The 15,799-nt window shown below is 43.5% G+C and overlaps 1 protein-coding gene across 10 annotated transcripts in view; it reads right to left on the bottom strand.

Annotated features, from left to right (window-relative positions):
- LPGAT1 (lysophosphatidylglycerol acyltransferase 1) overlaps positions 1-15,799 on the bottom strand; it is a 213,620-nt gene that overhangs the window by 137,976 nt on the left and 59,845 nt on the right. For all 10 annotated transcript variants that reach the window (XM_030557566.1, XM_030557568.1, XM_030557565.1 and 7 more), the window contains one exon: positions 424-519. In XM_030557566.1, the coding sequence (XP_030413426.1) occupies positions 424-519 (96 nt within the window). The remainder of the gene's footprint in view (positions 1-423; positions 520-15,799) is intronic.

The raw sequence follows: 15,799 nt of genomic DNA, 5'->3' as shown, positions 1-15,799 counted from the left end.
AATCACTGAAGTTTACACATTATCAATATTACAGACCTGATTCCACACTATATTATTCTACATTTACGGCAATGTACCTCGTTTAGATAGTAAACTCTGAAGCAAAGACTGTCATTTACTGTATGATTGTACTGTGGCCTAGCACAATGGGACCTCTACCTGGTTGAGGCCCCTATCATCATATAAATGTTAAATAATACAAATACTAAAAACAAATTAAAATATTTTAATTTATTTTGTATTAGATCTACCTTTAACAAGTACACTTCAGTATAAGGATTTCACCTTGTAATCCCCAGTACAGAAGTTACACAGATAAATCCTAGCAGACCACATTGAAATTTTGCATCTAGAAAACTTAACGGAAAACAGAGCATTGACTACAAGGATAAATCAAGGCTCTACCACAAATTTATTTTTTACCTGTCTTATAAAGAAGTCTCCGTGGATTAGTGATACGATCCCAAAGTTTGTATACTTAAAAATATGATCCATCAGCCACATCATCTGACGGACAACCTGAAAAAGTTTAGAAAAGGATTTGTCAGTATATACTACATGCAAAGAATCAGACATTAGAGAGATCATCTTTTCAAAAACCAACAAACCCACCTACAAGCTAATGCATAAATAATAGCATTAGCTCTTCAAAAGTGAAAAGTGGCTCAGGTGCCATTTTGTTTTCTAGGAAGGGGCCTAATTTGACTGCTCTCCTTAGCATCAGCGTACAATTTTACTTTGCTACTCACATGGTGTAACTTCACACAGGCACACTGTATGCCCCTTTGACACTCTATACATTGGGGGAGCACCCTGTAATCCTCATATTCACCACATATATAACTGTGATATTTCACATGAAGCATGCCATGTGAGGTATCAAGGAAAAGATTATGATCTGCTGAAAGCCACTGTTCTATCTAAATGTGTGTATCATTAATGCATATAAAATTATAAGAATTGTGTTGTATAGTGTTCACTAAAATATGCTGTGGGTTTGGGAAATGCACAGATACTAGCTCTCCAGAGACAACGACAAGGGAGGTAACCAACACCCAGGTGGGTGCAGAACGGACATCACTAGCCACCGTCTAGCAGAGGAGTTACAATACAATGACTCACTCACAGGAGACATATAGGGAGTATTGTTTCACCTTGTGACTTAGCAATGCCCACCGGACATGCAAAAAGAACAGGAATACTTGTGGCACCTTAAAGACTAACAAATTTGAGCATAAGCTTATGCTCAAATAAATGTGTTAGTCTCTAAGGTGCCACAAGTACTCCTGTTCTTTTTGCGGATACAGACTAACACAGCTGCTACTCTGACACCAGACATGCCTGGACTTGTGTTCTGCAAGCACATGGACTAAGGGCATAAAACAGTATAAAACATCGACTAAGGGCATAAAAACAGTACATCTTCCCTCACCTATGCTGCAAACAACAGGGTACTGAGAAGACCGAAGACTCCGACAGAAGAGACTGGCCCAGGTTTCAAGAGTGAAACCTGTGTACTATGAACTGTAATATCCAGTGGGGTGACAAAAACTGCTTAATCTAGATGTTACCCAGTCTAACAAGGTTGAGAGTTTAGCCTGCACGCATATGTTATATTTTTTATTTTATTTTGGTAATCACTGCCTTTTTACCTATCACTTATAATCACTTAAAATCTCTCTTTTGTAATCAATAAACTTGTTTTACTGTTTATCTTTACCAGTGAGTTTGCCTGAAGAGCTTGGTAAATCTGCTCAAGTTTGCAAAGGCTGGTGCATATCCACTTTCCATTGATGAAGTGGTGGACCAATTAATAAACCTGCATTGTTCAATAAAGGGTCTTGAGCAGTGGAAGATGGTATATTCCTGAAGTACAAGGCCAGGAACTGGGGGCAGGGGGAGGAGGGGGGAGATTTGTCTTACTCTGTATGATTCATGAGTGCCTCTGGGAGCATTCATGCAATCTATCTGGGTGTGGGGCTCCACATGCGGTTGTGCTGAGTGATAACAGCACCTAGAGGGGTCTGCTGCTTGTCACTAGCAAAACACTGTGAGAGACAACCCAGAATAGTGAGTTAAGGGGACACAGTGGTCCCACAGTCCCAGGCTGCACCCTGGGGATCCTGTCAGAGCCTCCTTCTGATATCCACCCCCATTTTAATCAGATAGCTTCATCCACAAATTGTACTCAATTTAAATTTTAGAGAAATTATCTATTTGATTTTAAATCTTCAACAACTGTGTGTCTCCCATAAAAAAACCCCACCACTTGCATTTTATTTTTCATATTAACAGACTTTTTTAAACAGTTATTCGACATAATATAGTCTATTACTTACCTGTAAATGTGGTTCTTCGAGATGTTGTTACCCATGTGGATCCCACTTTAGATGTGAATACATCCATGTCCATGAGATCAAAGCCTTTGAACAGTAGTGTCAGTTGAGCCACACCTGTGCCACCGTATGCCCTGTGCCCTCTCCCCCAAGGACATAACAGGCAGAGCAGCCATAACCATCCCTTAGTTCCCTCACTAATTCATAATCCCAGAGGAAGAGACTCTGAAAAGCAGGGTAAAGGGAGGGTCATGGGATCCATATGGATGACAAGATCCCAAAGAAACACACTTACTATAAAGATTAAATATCCGTTCTTTCTTCAAGTATGCGTGCATGGTAACTAATAGGCAGTGTTCAGTCTGGAAGGTGAGACTGAAGTCCTGATTCACATTGACTAGATTGTGACTGTAGCACAGCCCTATGAAATCTGACATCTGATCTTGCAGCCAGGCCAAGAGCATAGTGTTGAACAATGAAAGGGAATTAACTCCACGGAGCTGCCTTGCAAATTTCAGATACAGCAATGTTCCTGAAGTGTGCAGAAAAGGCAGCCTGTGCGCCAGTTGAGTGAGCTTTAATATTTGGAGGAAGAAATGTAGCTGATAGTGTATTCCAATCTGCTGTCATCTATGAAATCCATTTTATTCTTCTGTGGGAGGAAATGGCTTGACCCTTTGAAGCACCAGAGGTGGCAACCAAAAGATGGAGAGTGTCTGAAAAGGCTTTAGTCAGTGATTTCCCTACACCCCTGTCATAAACAGATAAGTAAGAGTTAATAGAACAGAAGTACTTGATATCTCTCTTGCCTGTAAAGGGTTAACAAAATCAGAGAGCCTGGCTGTCACCTGACCAGAGGACCAATCAGGGGACAGGATACTTTCAAATCTTGAGGGAGAGAAGTTGTGTGTGTGCTGTTAGTTTTTGGTTGTTGTTCACTCTGGGGGCTCAGAGGGACCAGACGTGCAACCAGGTTTCTCTCCAATCTCTCCGATACAGGCTCTTATAAGTTCAGAATAGTGAGTACTAGGTAGATAAAGCGAGTTAGGCTTCTGTTTGTTTTCTTTATTTGCAAATGTGTATTTGGCTGGAAGGAGTTCAAATTTGTATTTTTCTGAAACGATTTTAATTTGTACTTGTATACTTAGGCTGGGAGGGTAATCCCAGTGTCTATAGCTGAAAGACCCTGTAACATATTCCATCTTAAATTTACAAAGATAATTTTTACTGTTTTTTCTTTCTTTAATTGAAAGCTTTTCTTGTTTAAGAACCTGATTGTTTTTTTTATTCTGGTGAGACCCCAGGGGCCTGGGTCTGGATTCACCAGGGAATTGGTGGGGAGAAAGGAGGGAAGGGGGAGAGAAAGGTTAATTTCTCTCTGTGTTAGGATTACTTTCTCTCTCAGGGAGAGTCTGGGATGGGGAGAGAGAAGGAGGGGGGAAGGTGAATTTTCCTCTCTATTTTAAGATTCAAGGAGTTTGAATCACAGTGATCTTCCAGGGTAACCCAGGGAGGGGAAGCCTGGGAGAGGCAACGGTGAGGGAAAGGGTTTACTTTCCTTGTGGGAAGATCCAGAGGGTCTGGGTCTTGGGGTCCCCGGGCAAGGTTTTGGGGGAACCAGAGTGTACCAGGCACTGGAATTCCTGGTTGGTGGCAGCGCTACAAGTACTAAGCTGGTAATTGAGCTTAGAGGAATTCATGCTGGTACCCCAGCTTTTGGACGCTAAGGTTCAGAGTGGGGAATTATACCATGACAACTCCCCTGACTCTCCCCAAAATTTCCACCCCTCCCCCCAGTTTTGTGAACTAGTTACATGCCAATGTAGTGACTGTTTGGAAATCTGAAGTGAAACTGAAACATTAATACACACTTTAAAAGCATATACAGTATGATAAAATACGTGTATCTGAAAAAGTATAATAGACTTGAAAAGTATGAACATAGCCTAGCTTCCTTATACAGCTGTTTGTTATGACATCATCAGTTCACTTATTTCGGTGATGTTGGCCAACCTAATCATTTCAAATGATGATTTGTAAGCAAAGTCTAAATGAGCTCTCCCTGACAGCTAGTGATGAGCTGGGGCTCGGGTGGGGGAAAGGCTTCAGGACCAGATTGTATTTACATTCACACCTAATCTACCTAGGTATCCAGCAAACAGAGCTGTGTTGCCCAAGTGATAGATTTTGGCTGGGGTTGGGTTACAAATCACTTGAATGCGGGGGGTGGGAGGGAATGAAATGTTGTTGTTTTTATTGTATGAGTAAAGGGCAGCAGAACTGTACTTAGCCTGTGCTGATTGAGGGCATCAGGAGAGAGAGTGGGGACCTCTCCCTCTCCACTGTTTAAAGACAGAGCTGATCAGGCTCCATAGATAGTCTTTTGTTCTGTTAAGTGACCACTGCAGCTGAAATCACTGATAGTTGGCTCTAAGTGCTCAGTCCTGCTGTGGGGACAGTGTTTCTGTGGAAGAGATGGCCCAGACTGCACTAGCAGTGAGGTTCCCCCAATGAGAGCTCAGCTGAAATCACTGAGAGCTAGTGGAACCTCAAGAGACCAACTCACAGAGGTCACAGTGGCAGGTGGCAGCAGAAGGTAACTGCGCAAGGCCATTGGCAACAGAGTGGGGAACGGTGGCACAACAAACAGCAGTGGCCAGAGTGAACAGTGAGCAGATGGAGGAACGAGCAAGGTGCCTTCTTGCCCCCCACTTTGGAGGTGTACTCACGTGAAAGCACCTTTGAACTCTGACTCTCCACTGACCAAGGACAACACTAGTGAGTGAGGTGCAGTGGAGGGAAAAGTGAGGGGCACGTTAAATAAACATTTGTTTGTTGGACTATATTTTAGTGACTTTGCTCCAGAATGCTAGATTTGTGACTGGGAATGGAAACTTACATAAATATGTTTCCTAGTAGGCCAAGATTTTTAAAAGGCATTATTTGCCAAGGTTGCTATCTCACATCGTTGCTATGTTGAGATCTCATTATCATCTTTATTATTATAATTAATTTTTACATAAGAATGGTCATACTGGGTCAGACCAATGGTCCACATAGCCCAGTATCCTGTCTTCCGACAGTGGCCAAGGCCAGGTGCTTCAGAGGGAAAGAACAGAACAGGTAATCAAGTGATCCATCCCGTTGCCCATTCCCAGCTTCTGGCAAATAGGCTAGGGACACTCAGAGCATGATGTTGCATCCCTCCCCATCCTGGCTAATAGCCACTGATGGACCTATTCTCTAGGAATTTATCTAGTTCTTTTTTTAATCCTGTTATAGTTTTGGTCTTCACAGCATCTCCTGGCAAAGAGTTCCACAAGTTGACTTTATGTCAGTGTTTCTCAAACTGGGGTCGCCGCTTGTGTAGGGAAAGCCCCTGGTGGGCCAGGTTGGTTTGTTTACCTGCCCCATCCGCAGGTCTGGCCGATCGCGGCTCCCACTGGCTGTGGTTCGCTGCTTTGGGCCAATGGGAGCTGCTGGAAGCGGTGCAGGCCGAGGAACATACTGGCTGCCGCTTCCAGCGGCTCCTTTTGGCCTAACGTAAGATAACATAGCAAGACCCTTAAAACAGGGGTCCAGGGTGGGGAATTTCTTCTCTCTCAAAGAGAACTCAGGTTTGGGGGATGGGGTGTAGAAGGGAGATAAACTAATAGATTGTGTCAGATTTTCATTTGAATCAATATAGGGAATAAACTTGGGTAAAGTTGTAACACCTCTCTCTCTATCTCTGTGGAATGTTATGTAAAGAGGCTGGAGTTCACTGACCCTTCTGGACGATGTAATGGCAACAAAGGCAGCCACTTTGAGAATAAAGTGGTATGCAGAGCATTCAGAGAGATCCAAAGGGGGTTCCAGGAGGCTTGTAAGAACAATATTAAGATTGCACATAAGAGGGGGTTCTCTAATTGATCAGTAAGCATTTATTATTGCTGAGATTGCTGCAAGGTGGACTTAGGCAGAACTAAAGTCCAGAATGTTTTAAATCTAGAATGTGGCAGAGGATTTTTTGGCATAAGGGGCCTTCAATGTATCATGGTTGTGTTGGGCTGCCCATACTGAAAATCATTTCCATTTAGAGGTACGATGGAGAGTTTTCGCCTTTTCAATAAGTTCTCTTGTACTTTTAAGAAGCAGCCCATCAGTAGCACTCAACCAGCCAACATCCACAGTCAGCTACCATGACCTAGGGTCTGGATGCAACATCTGACCCTCATTCTGTGATAGTATCCTTGTAAAATCTGGAAGTGGTATGGAAGAATCAACAGATATCTTGAGGAGATGTGTTAGCCAGAATTGTGTCTGCTAATATGGCTGAATCCTGTCCAATTTTTGCAATCAATCACTCTGGGGAAAAATGGAATTGGTAGAAATGCATACACAAGAAAGTTGTCTTGAGCTTGGGGGGGCGGGGGATGATGGAAGCAAGTATTACCATCCTGAATGGGAGATGGCATATACATTTGTTCAGTCTTCCTTATCCTGGAGAAAAAAGAGGGGTCTTCATCCTATCCCAGATCTAGGAAGTATCAGTAGAAGCATCTTCCCTGTTACTCCAGGAGGAACTCACCTTATAGCTCCCAGGCAAAGCACAGAAGCTACTTCTTCCTTAGCTGAAGGATCCCTGAAGAGGGACAGGGAATGGGAATGGGGAAAAGGACCGATACTGCAAGACTTAGCCATGGTAAAAAATGTCCAGCACCCATCTGTCAGTTATAGAAGTCCAAGCCTAAATGAGGGTGGGCAGCGGGAGTCAAACTGGCATCCAAAGGTAGGGTATGGGCTGACACTTGAGTGGTTAAACGTATACCTTGACCCATCTATCAAGCCTGTTGCCTGGAAGCAGATGTGCAACTGAGGAAGACGATGGCCTCCTCCAAGAGAACCATGGCTTTTTCTTGGGTACTTAGAAGACCATGGTTGAAGGTAAGTATATTTTGCCTGGATTATCCAATATTTAGAGGGTTTACTCATTTGGGGCTGTGACCTGGATGCCAAATGAATAGAATGTGGCCGGGGGAGTTCTTCATGGAGTATGTGTCATCATCCGTGTGTGCACTGAGTAAGTCTGCCCCAGAAGGGCAAATCCTCATTTCTACACCGCACTTCTTTCAGAATGCCAGAAACCTGCAGCTATGAAGCTCTGTGCGTTGTGACTGTGGTGGACACTGCTCATTGTGTGTAATGATCACAGGCTGTAAGAAGGAACCAAGGGACAGCTATGGCTGCTCCGCCCTTTATGCCCTTAGGTGGGAGGGCACACGAGCACTCATGACCCAGCAGACACTAATATTCAAAAGATTCCAATATCACATTCATGAGACACATGCACACTCAGAATGGGATCCACACTGACACGTACACAAGGAATTTATTTTTTCTGATTCAGTTTCAGGAGGTGCACTGCTTTTTGCTTCCTACCCTACCCATTTAAAAGTGAGGGAATAAGGATGAAGTGTGAAGAAAAGTATTTCCCAAGATAAACAACTACAAGCCCAGATGCTTCCTATTCCACAGTGCTGACTTCATCTGAATCAGTCATGCAATCTGATTAGATGGACTTTGTTCTTGTAGCAGCTGTTGTAACTGCACAGCGAAGCTGGGAAAATCAAGTCTTGAAACTTGCAGTGCAAGGTAAAAAGCAGTCTCTCTTCTCAACTGCACTCCCTCAAACAGAGCTCTCTAGGATCCTTGTTTTACACAAGGAAGTATAACCAAACATATGGATACTACTCTGATAACACTACCACTGAGTCATTTTAACCTATCCTTCTTGGCTGAAGAGATAATATACTTGTATCGGTGAAATCTCGACAAGATTCACAGTTGACACCAATTCAACTTCTCAAAATTATATATAAAAGACAGTGAACTTGAACAGATCACCTTGGATCCAATTACCAACGAGCAGAAACCCTGCTCTGTAAAACTCGTCTTTAAAGAGAAAGCTTTGCAGATCCTATATTATATGGAATAAAGTTTACTTTCAACTGATGGGGATATTCCCTTCACAGGAGACCCATGTTTCCCTAATTCATGCAAGCAAATCTGGAACAATGTTTTCAGAAAGTGTTACTGTTAATTAGCATTTCTATTTAAATTGCAGAAGGCTAACATAGATGGTTTTTTGGAACATTTTGTTTATAAACAAGCATTCTAGTATGTCATAAATCCTAAAACACTGTCATTTTGCTGATACGTGCCCCTCAAGAAAGAAACCCGCTGGTGAATTTTCAGAGCACTGCTGCATTCCCTCCCTTGCTATGTGCAGAACCTGATTATCAGCAGTGAGTCAGGTAGTTCAGAATTCTGAATTTACCTCCTCTAGGTCTTTTTTTAAAGTGTTGTGAATGGCTAGTGACCACCAAATCTATTTGATTTAACAAATGATTGGAACTCAGAAGACCTGGGTTCTATTACTAGCTCAGCCACCAGCCTGCTGTGTGACCTTGGAAAAAAGTCACTTCACCTTTGTGCCTCAGTTTCCTCATCTGTGAAATGTAGATACTGATATTTACCTCATTTGTGAAGTGGTTTGAGATCTACTGATAAACAGCACTATAATAGATAGATTGAGAATAATAATTAACAATAATACCTAAAAACCTTTCTGGGACACCACCAATTTGTTAAGAACGCACAAAGAGCAATGGTATGAAGCCCAGAGAAAACAAAACAAAACAAAAAGACTATTTCAAAAAGACTATTTCAATGGTATATTTTAAACCGAAGCTCAATTTAATAATAGTAGTTATGCAATGATTTCTTCTGGCCATATCAATTTGTTTTACCTTTCTAGTGGTTCCAGCTTTCTGCTCAAAAGAAATGACCAATGTCACCCTGTACTCTCACAGCGATTAGAGATCTTATTTAAGCAATTAAAAAGCATTTGATTTAGCAATTCTATTATGGATAAGCTAGACTGATTTTCCAATAATTACTTATATGAATTGTGCAATATTTCAACACATACTAAGATTTTACACTTTTTTAAAATGCAAACTAAAAAAGGCAAATCAATACTTAAGCTCTGGATCTATGCATATCCAAGAGTGAAGGATTGTAGCTTGCCCTAGTTTCCTCAAAACCCACAGACTTGAGAAAGCTTAGAAATTCAGACTTAAAGGTTAAAAAAAAATCAGAAAGAATGGAAACAAATAATGAAGGACTTCTAAAAATCTTTATTTCTGCCTCTGTTCTGTAGCATTCCATGCACTCATCACACCTTGTGGGGAAGATAGAGACATTCTGATAGAAGATTTTATAGGAATCTAAAGAAGTTTGAAGCCTGTAGATATCTTTAATCCATTAAATCTATTTTATTTATATACGATGTCTATGAAGTCAAAGAACTTGGATGTATGTACCTTTGGTTTTCTTTATATATTATCCAGGACACTTTAGTGAGCTCTCAAAAAAGTAAACTATTCACCGGTAAGTTTTGGTCTGATCTCTAAGAGATTTGAAACCAGACACTGTAGTTACATGTCTATGCTTAGTCTCATATTGACACAACATTTACAAAGTGCCTCTAGGGAACTGTCCCAAATGAACATCCCCACATGCGGTCACTTTTGGTGAAGCAATGTAAAATTTCTAGAAAATGCCCAAAGATCTTAAAGAAAGCAAGAAGTGTTCACTCTATCATTGTAAAGACAGGTACAATGCAATTTAAATGTTACAGCAGAGTACAAACAAGATTAAAGTAGTCCAAATATATCACTTCCTCAGTTTTCAGAGTAACTGGTACAATTAAATGTGCTTGTTTGTGGATGATCTAGTCTCTGGTTTTTCACTTGTTTTCTGGCCTGCGAGACAGAGGTGGAGTTAAAGTTATTATGTAAACCTTGATTGGTCATTTCCATATTTTCTAATGCTGAGGGAGAGAGGGAAGTCATAGCATGTAATCGTAACTTTGAATATCCAGGATAACGTTGTTGTTGTCAGAGTATGACAAGAGACTCTGAAAAGCTTTTCCCATTAAGTCACTGATTATTTTATTCTCTCTCTCTCTCTCTCTCTCATTATATATTAGGGCTGTTGATTAATCGTAGTTAAACTCAGGCGATTAACTCAAAAAAATAATTGCGATTAATCACAGCTTTAAATTGCACTGTTAAACAATAAAATACCAATTGAAATGTATTAAATATTTTTGATGTTTTTCTACATTTTCAAATGTGGATTTCAATTACAATGTAAAATAAAGTGTACAATGCTCACTTTATTACAAATGTTTGCACTCTAAAAATGTTAAAATAGTATTTTTCAGTTCACCTCATACAAGTACTGTAATGCATCCACTTTAACATGAAAGTGCAACTTACAAATGTAGATTTTTTTTGTGTTACATAACTGCACTCAAACACTAAACAATGTAAAATTTTAGAGCCTACAGGTCCACTCCGTCCTACTTCTTGTTCAGCTAATCGCTAAGACAAACAAGTGTGTTCACATTTGCAGGAGATAATGCTGCCCACTTCTTAGTTCTCAGGGTACTTTTGTAGCCGGCATTGCAAGGTATTTATGTGCCAGATATATTAAACATTTGTATGCCCCTTCATGCTTCGGCCACTATTCCAGAGGACATGTTTCCATGCTGATGACACTTGTTAAAAAATGTGTTAATTAAATTTATGACTTAACTCCTTGGGGGAGAATTGTTTATCTCCTGCTCAGTTTTATCCACAATCTGCCATATATTTCATTTTATAGCAGTCTTGGATGATGACCCAGCACGTGTTGTTCGTTTTAAGAACACTTTCACTGCAGATTTGACAAAACACAAAGAAGGTACCAATGTGAAATTTCTAAAGATAGATACAGCACTCAAAGATTTAAGAATCTTTAGTGCCTTCCAAAATTTGAGAGGGACGAGATGTGGAGCATGCTTTCGGAAGTCTTAAAAGAGCAACACTCTGACGTGGAAACTACAGAATCCGAACCACCAAAGAAGAAAATCAACCGTCCGCTGGTGGCATGTGACTCAAATGATGAAAATGAACGTGCATCGGTCCGTACTACTTTGGATCATTCTCGAGCAGAACTTGTCATCAGCATGGACATGTCCTCTGAAAATGTGGTTGAAGCATGAAGGGACATATGAATCTTTAGCGCATCTGGCACGTAAATATCTTGCTACGCTGGCTACAACCATGGCATGCAAAGGCCTGTTCTCACTTTCAGGTGACATTGTAAATAAGAAGCAGACAGCATTATCTCCCGCAAACGTGAACATGCTTGTTTGTCTGAGTGACTGGCTGAAGAAAAACTAGGACTGAATGGACTTGAAGGCTCTACAGTTTTAACTGCATTTAAAAACAAAGCAATGTATCTTTGTACAAAATTCTACATTTGTAAGTTCAACTTTCATGATAAAGAGACTGCACTAATGTACTTGTAATATGAGAACTGAAAAATACTATTTCTTTTGTTTTTACAGTGCAAATATTTGTAATAAAAATAAATATAAAGTGAGCACTGTATACTTTGTATCCTGTGATGTAACTGAAATCAATATTTGAAAATGTAAAAATATCCAAACACACTTAAATAAATGGTATTCTATCATTGTTTAAACAGTGCAATTAATTTTTTAATTGCTTGAGAGCCCTATTTTTATACATACACGTGTATGTATACGTACATATATGATTCATGTAAAAAAAAATCTTAACTCCACCTTAATCAAGTTTAAATCCTTGTGAATTTCCCTACATTCTGGGGAGGGGGAAGGGAAGAGGAGAATGGCTGCAAGGTGTTTCTCGTACCTCCTCCCTCCCTCCAACGTGAAAGCTTCATTAGGATGGTGGGGACAAGAGAATGTACAGCAGATTCAATATATTTGGAGTAGTCATCTCTTGAAATTGCTACGTACATCTTGTTTTCTTCCTAGCCTACCCCCGTATGGCACTGTCTCCTGCTTACCCCTCAGACTACTCCTTCCTCACAGGACACCTCACATTGTGGTCACCAACATCTGAGCCATATGGACTTTTAGGAACTCTACACAGCCCACAATTAACGCTGCGTGTCTGTCACACAAGTTATGGATTCCGTGACTTTCTGTGACATTGGCAGCCCCTGGGCAGCAGCAGTTTGGACGTGGGAGGGGGCTCAGGGCTGGGGCAGGGGGGGTTGGAGTGTGGGGCGGTGCTTAACTGGGCAGGTGGGGGAAGGCTCCCGGGAAGTGGCCAACTTGACCCTGCAACTCCTGACCTAGGCAGAGCATCCAGGGGACTGTCCGCTGTCCCTGCTTGCAGGCACCGCCCCTGCAGCTCTCACTGTCTGCTGTTCCTGGCCAATGGGAGCTACAGAACCAGAGCTTGGGCAGGAGCAGCGCACAGAGCCCACCTGGCCTTCCCTCCTCATAGGAGCTACAGGGACACACGGAGCTGGCTAGAGAGCATACCAGCCTCACTAACCACGCCCTCCAGCACCAGCTGGGTCCCAGTCCATGTGCCACCAGTACTTCCCCCCTCCAAGTGCCAGCCAGTGTCGCACACTGCTGCCCACCCCCTCCTCCCCAGCACCAGCGGGGGTCCCAAGACACCGCTGCAGCACCCATGATGCCGCCAGACTGCCCCACCAGAGCACCCGGGGGCCCCGACCCAAGTTTTAGTTATGGGTAACTAGTACAAGTCATAGACAGGTCACGAGCCACGAATTTACGTTTACTGTCCATGACCTTTAGTAAAAATACCCGTCACTAAAACGTAGCCTCAATCATAATGCATGCGAAAACTCTGCAACGACAACAAAACTTCTAAAACTACTAAAAAGGTACCAGTCCTTGTCAAGTCCAACATATTAAGCCTAATTTACAATGAGGCCAAGCAATTTTGACAACTTTCAATTTTTGAACTCTCATCTCTCTGAAATGCCTCATCCAATTTGTTTCAGACTTTTTAGAAAAAAGTCTCTCCTGGCATAAAAACATATCTGTGAAATTTAACATGTATTGGTTTATTTTGGGCAAAGTTGTAACAAGTTGCGTGATTGGCATGAAAGGAGAAAAAGAAAAAAAAAAGTCATATTTATGACTGACTGCTTCAATATTAACTATAAGGAAACTTGCCTCTTCACAATTCACCTAGATTAGGCCACAAACATTTGTCTTACATTTGTCATAACTCACTTCTAAAGAAGTCCATATTTAAAATCTCAAATCTGCTCTAAGTACTGGCTGTCATATACAAAAACAAAAAACAAAACTTAATACACGGTTGGGTGGGGTTTTGCTGTGGGTTATTTTTGGAGGGGGGAAGAGGAGGAAATAATCTGGGGAAAGGGGAATAACATACTAAAAAGGAAAAGTTACTAATGGCAGATTTATATATAAAACTAAGAATGTCCATACTGGTTCAGACCAAAGGTCCATATAGCCCAGTATCCTGTCTTATGACAGTGGCCAACGGTAGATGCTTCAGGTGAAGGAACAGAAAAGACGGTTACTCACCTTTGTAACTGTTGTTCTTCGAGATGTGTTGCTCACATCCATTCCAGGTAGGTGTGCGCGCCGCGCGTGCACGTTCGTCGGAAACTTTTTACCCTAGCAACTCCAGTGGGCCGGCAGGTCGCCCCCTGGAGTGGCGCCGCCATGGCGCTCGATATATACCCTTGCTGGCCCACCCGCTCCTCAGTTCCTTCTTGCCGGCTACTCCGACAGTGGGGAAGGAGGGCGGGTGTGGAATGGATGTGAGCAACACATCTCGAAGAACAACAGTTACAAAGGTGAGTAACCGTCTTTTCTTCTTCGAGTGATTGCTCACATCCATTCCAGGTAGGTGAATCCCAAGCCATACCTAGGCAGTGGGGTCGGAGTGAGAAGTCGCGGCATGGAGCACTGCAGATCCGAAGGCCGCGTCCTCTCTTGACTGCTGGACCAGGGCGTAGTGGGAAGCAAAGGTGTGGACCGATGACCAGGTCGCTGCCCGACAGATTTCCTGGATGGGCACACGGGCGAGGAAAGCCAGCGACGACGCCTGCGCCCTGGTAGAATGCGCAGTCACACGGCCCGTAGGGACGTGGGCCAAGTCATAGCAGGTCCTGATACAGGACGTTACCCATGATGATAACCTCTGGGAGGAGATAGGAAGCCCCTTCATGCGGTCCGCTACTGCCACGAAAAGCTGGGGGGATTTGCGGAACGGTTTGGTTCTCTCCACATAGAACGCGAGAGCCCTACAGACATCAAGCGAGTGGAGCTGCTGCTCCCTGCCTGAAGAGTGAGGTTTCGGGAAAAAAACCGGGAGGAATATCTCTTGGTTGATGTGAAAGGTCGAGACTACCTTGGGGAGAAAGGCAGGGTGTGGCCTCAGCTGCACCTTATCTTTGTGGAAGACTGTATACGGGGGGTCTACCACAAGAGCCCGGAGTTCCAACACCCGCCTAGCTGAGGTGATAGCTACTAGAAAGGCAGTCTTCCAAGAGAGATAGAGTAGGGAGCAAGTAGCTAACGGCTCAAAGGGGGGCCCCATGAGCCGAGACAACACTAGGTTAAGATCCCAGGTTGGAGCAGGGAGTTGGACGTTAGGGTATAAACGTTCCAGCCCCTTCAAGAATCTAGACACCGTCGGGTGAGAAAAAATGGAGCGGCCATCCCCACCGGGGTGAAAGGTGGAGATAGCTGCCAGGTGGACCCGCAACGACGATATCGCCAGACCCTGTTGTTTGAGGGACCAAACATAGTCTAAGATATTGGCCACCGAAACTTCCATAGGGCGGAGACCTTTCTCCACGCACCAACAGGAGAAACGCTTCCACTTGGCCGAGTATGTCGCTCTAGTGGAAGGCTTCCTGCTGCCCAAAAGTACCTCCCGTACCGGGGTGGAGCAGCGCAGTTCAGAACCGGTCAGCCACGCAGGAACCACGCCGCTCGGTGCAGCGACTGCAGGTCCGGGTGACAGAGAGTCCCGTGTTCCTGGGTAATCAGGTCCAGGTGAAGGGGCAGGGGAACTGGGTCGGCTATGGCCAGGTCCAGCAGCATGGGGTACCAATGTTGCCTGGGCCACGCCAGGGCTACCATGATCACGCGAGCCCTGTCCCTGCGCACCTTCAGAAGGACCCTGTGGACCACTGGGAACGGGGGAAACGCGTAGTACAAGTGGGTCGTCCACGGAATAAGGAAGGCATCCGCTATAGACCCGGGCTCCCTGCCCTGAAAGGAGCAGAACGCCTGGCACTTCTTGTTCCCCCCGGACGCGAAGAGGTCCACACGGGGATAACCCCACCTCTGGAAGATTGAGAGGGCGACGTCCGGGCGAAGGGACCACTCGTGTGATAGGAAGGATCTGCTCAGGCGATCCGCCAGCGTGTTCCGTACTCCGGGGAGGAAGGAAGCCGTGAAGTGAATGGAGTGGGCTTCCCCAAAAGTCCCAGAGTCGCATCGCCTCGTGACATAGGGGAGAGGATCTGGTGCCGCCCTGCTTGTTGATATAGTACATGGTCGTCGTGTTGTCGGT

Source organism: Gopherus evgoodei, chromosome 3, assembly GCF_007399415.2.
Source record: "Gopherus evgoodei ecotype Sinaloan lineage chromosome 3, rGopEvg1_v1.p, whole genome shotgun sequence".
Taxonomy (NCBI): domain Eukaryota; kingdom Metazoa; phylum Chordata; order Testudines; family Testudinidae; genus Gopherus; species Gopherus evgoodei.
The sequence above is the reverse complement of the archived record's forward strand: the minus strand, read 5'-3'. Positions and strand labels throughout refer to the sequence as shown.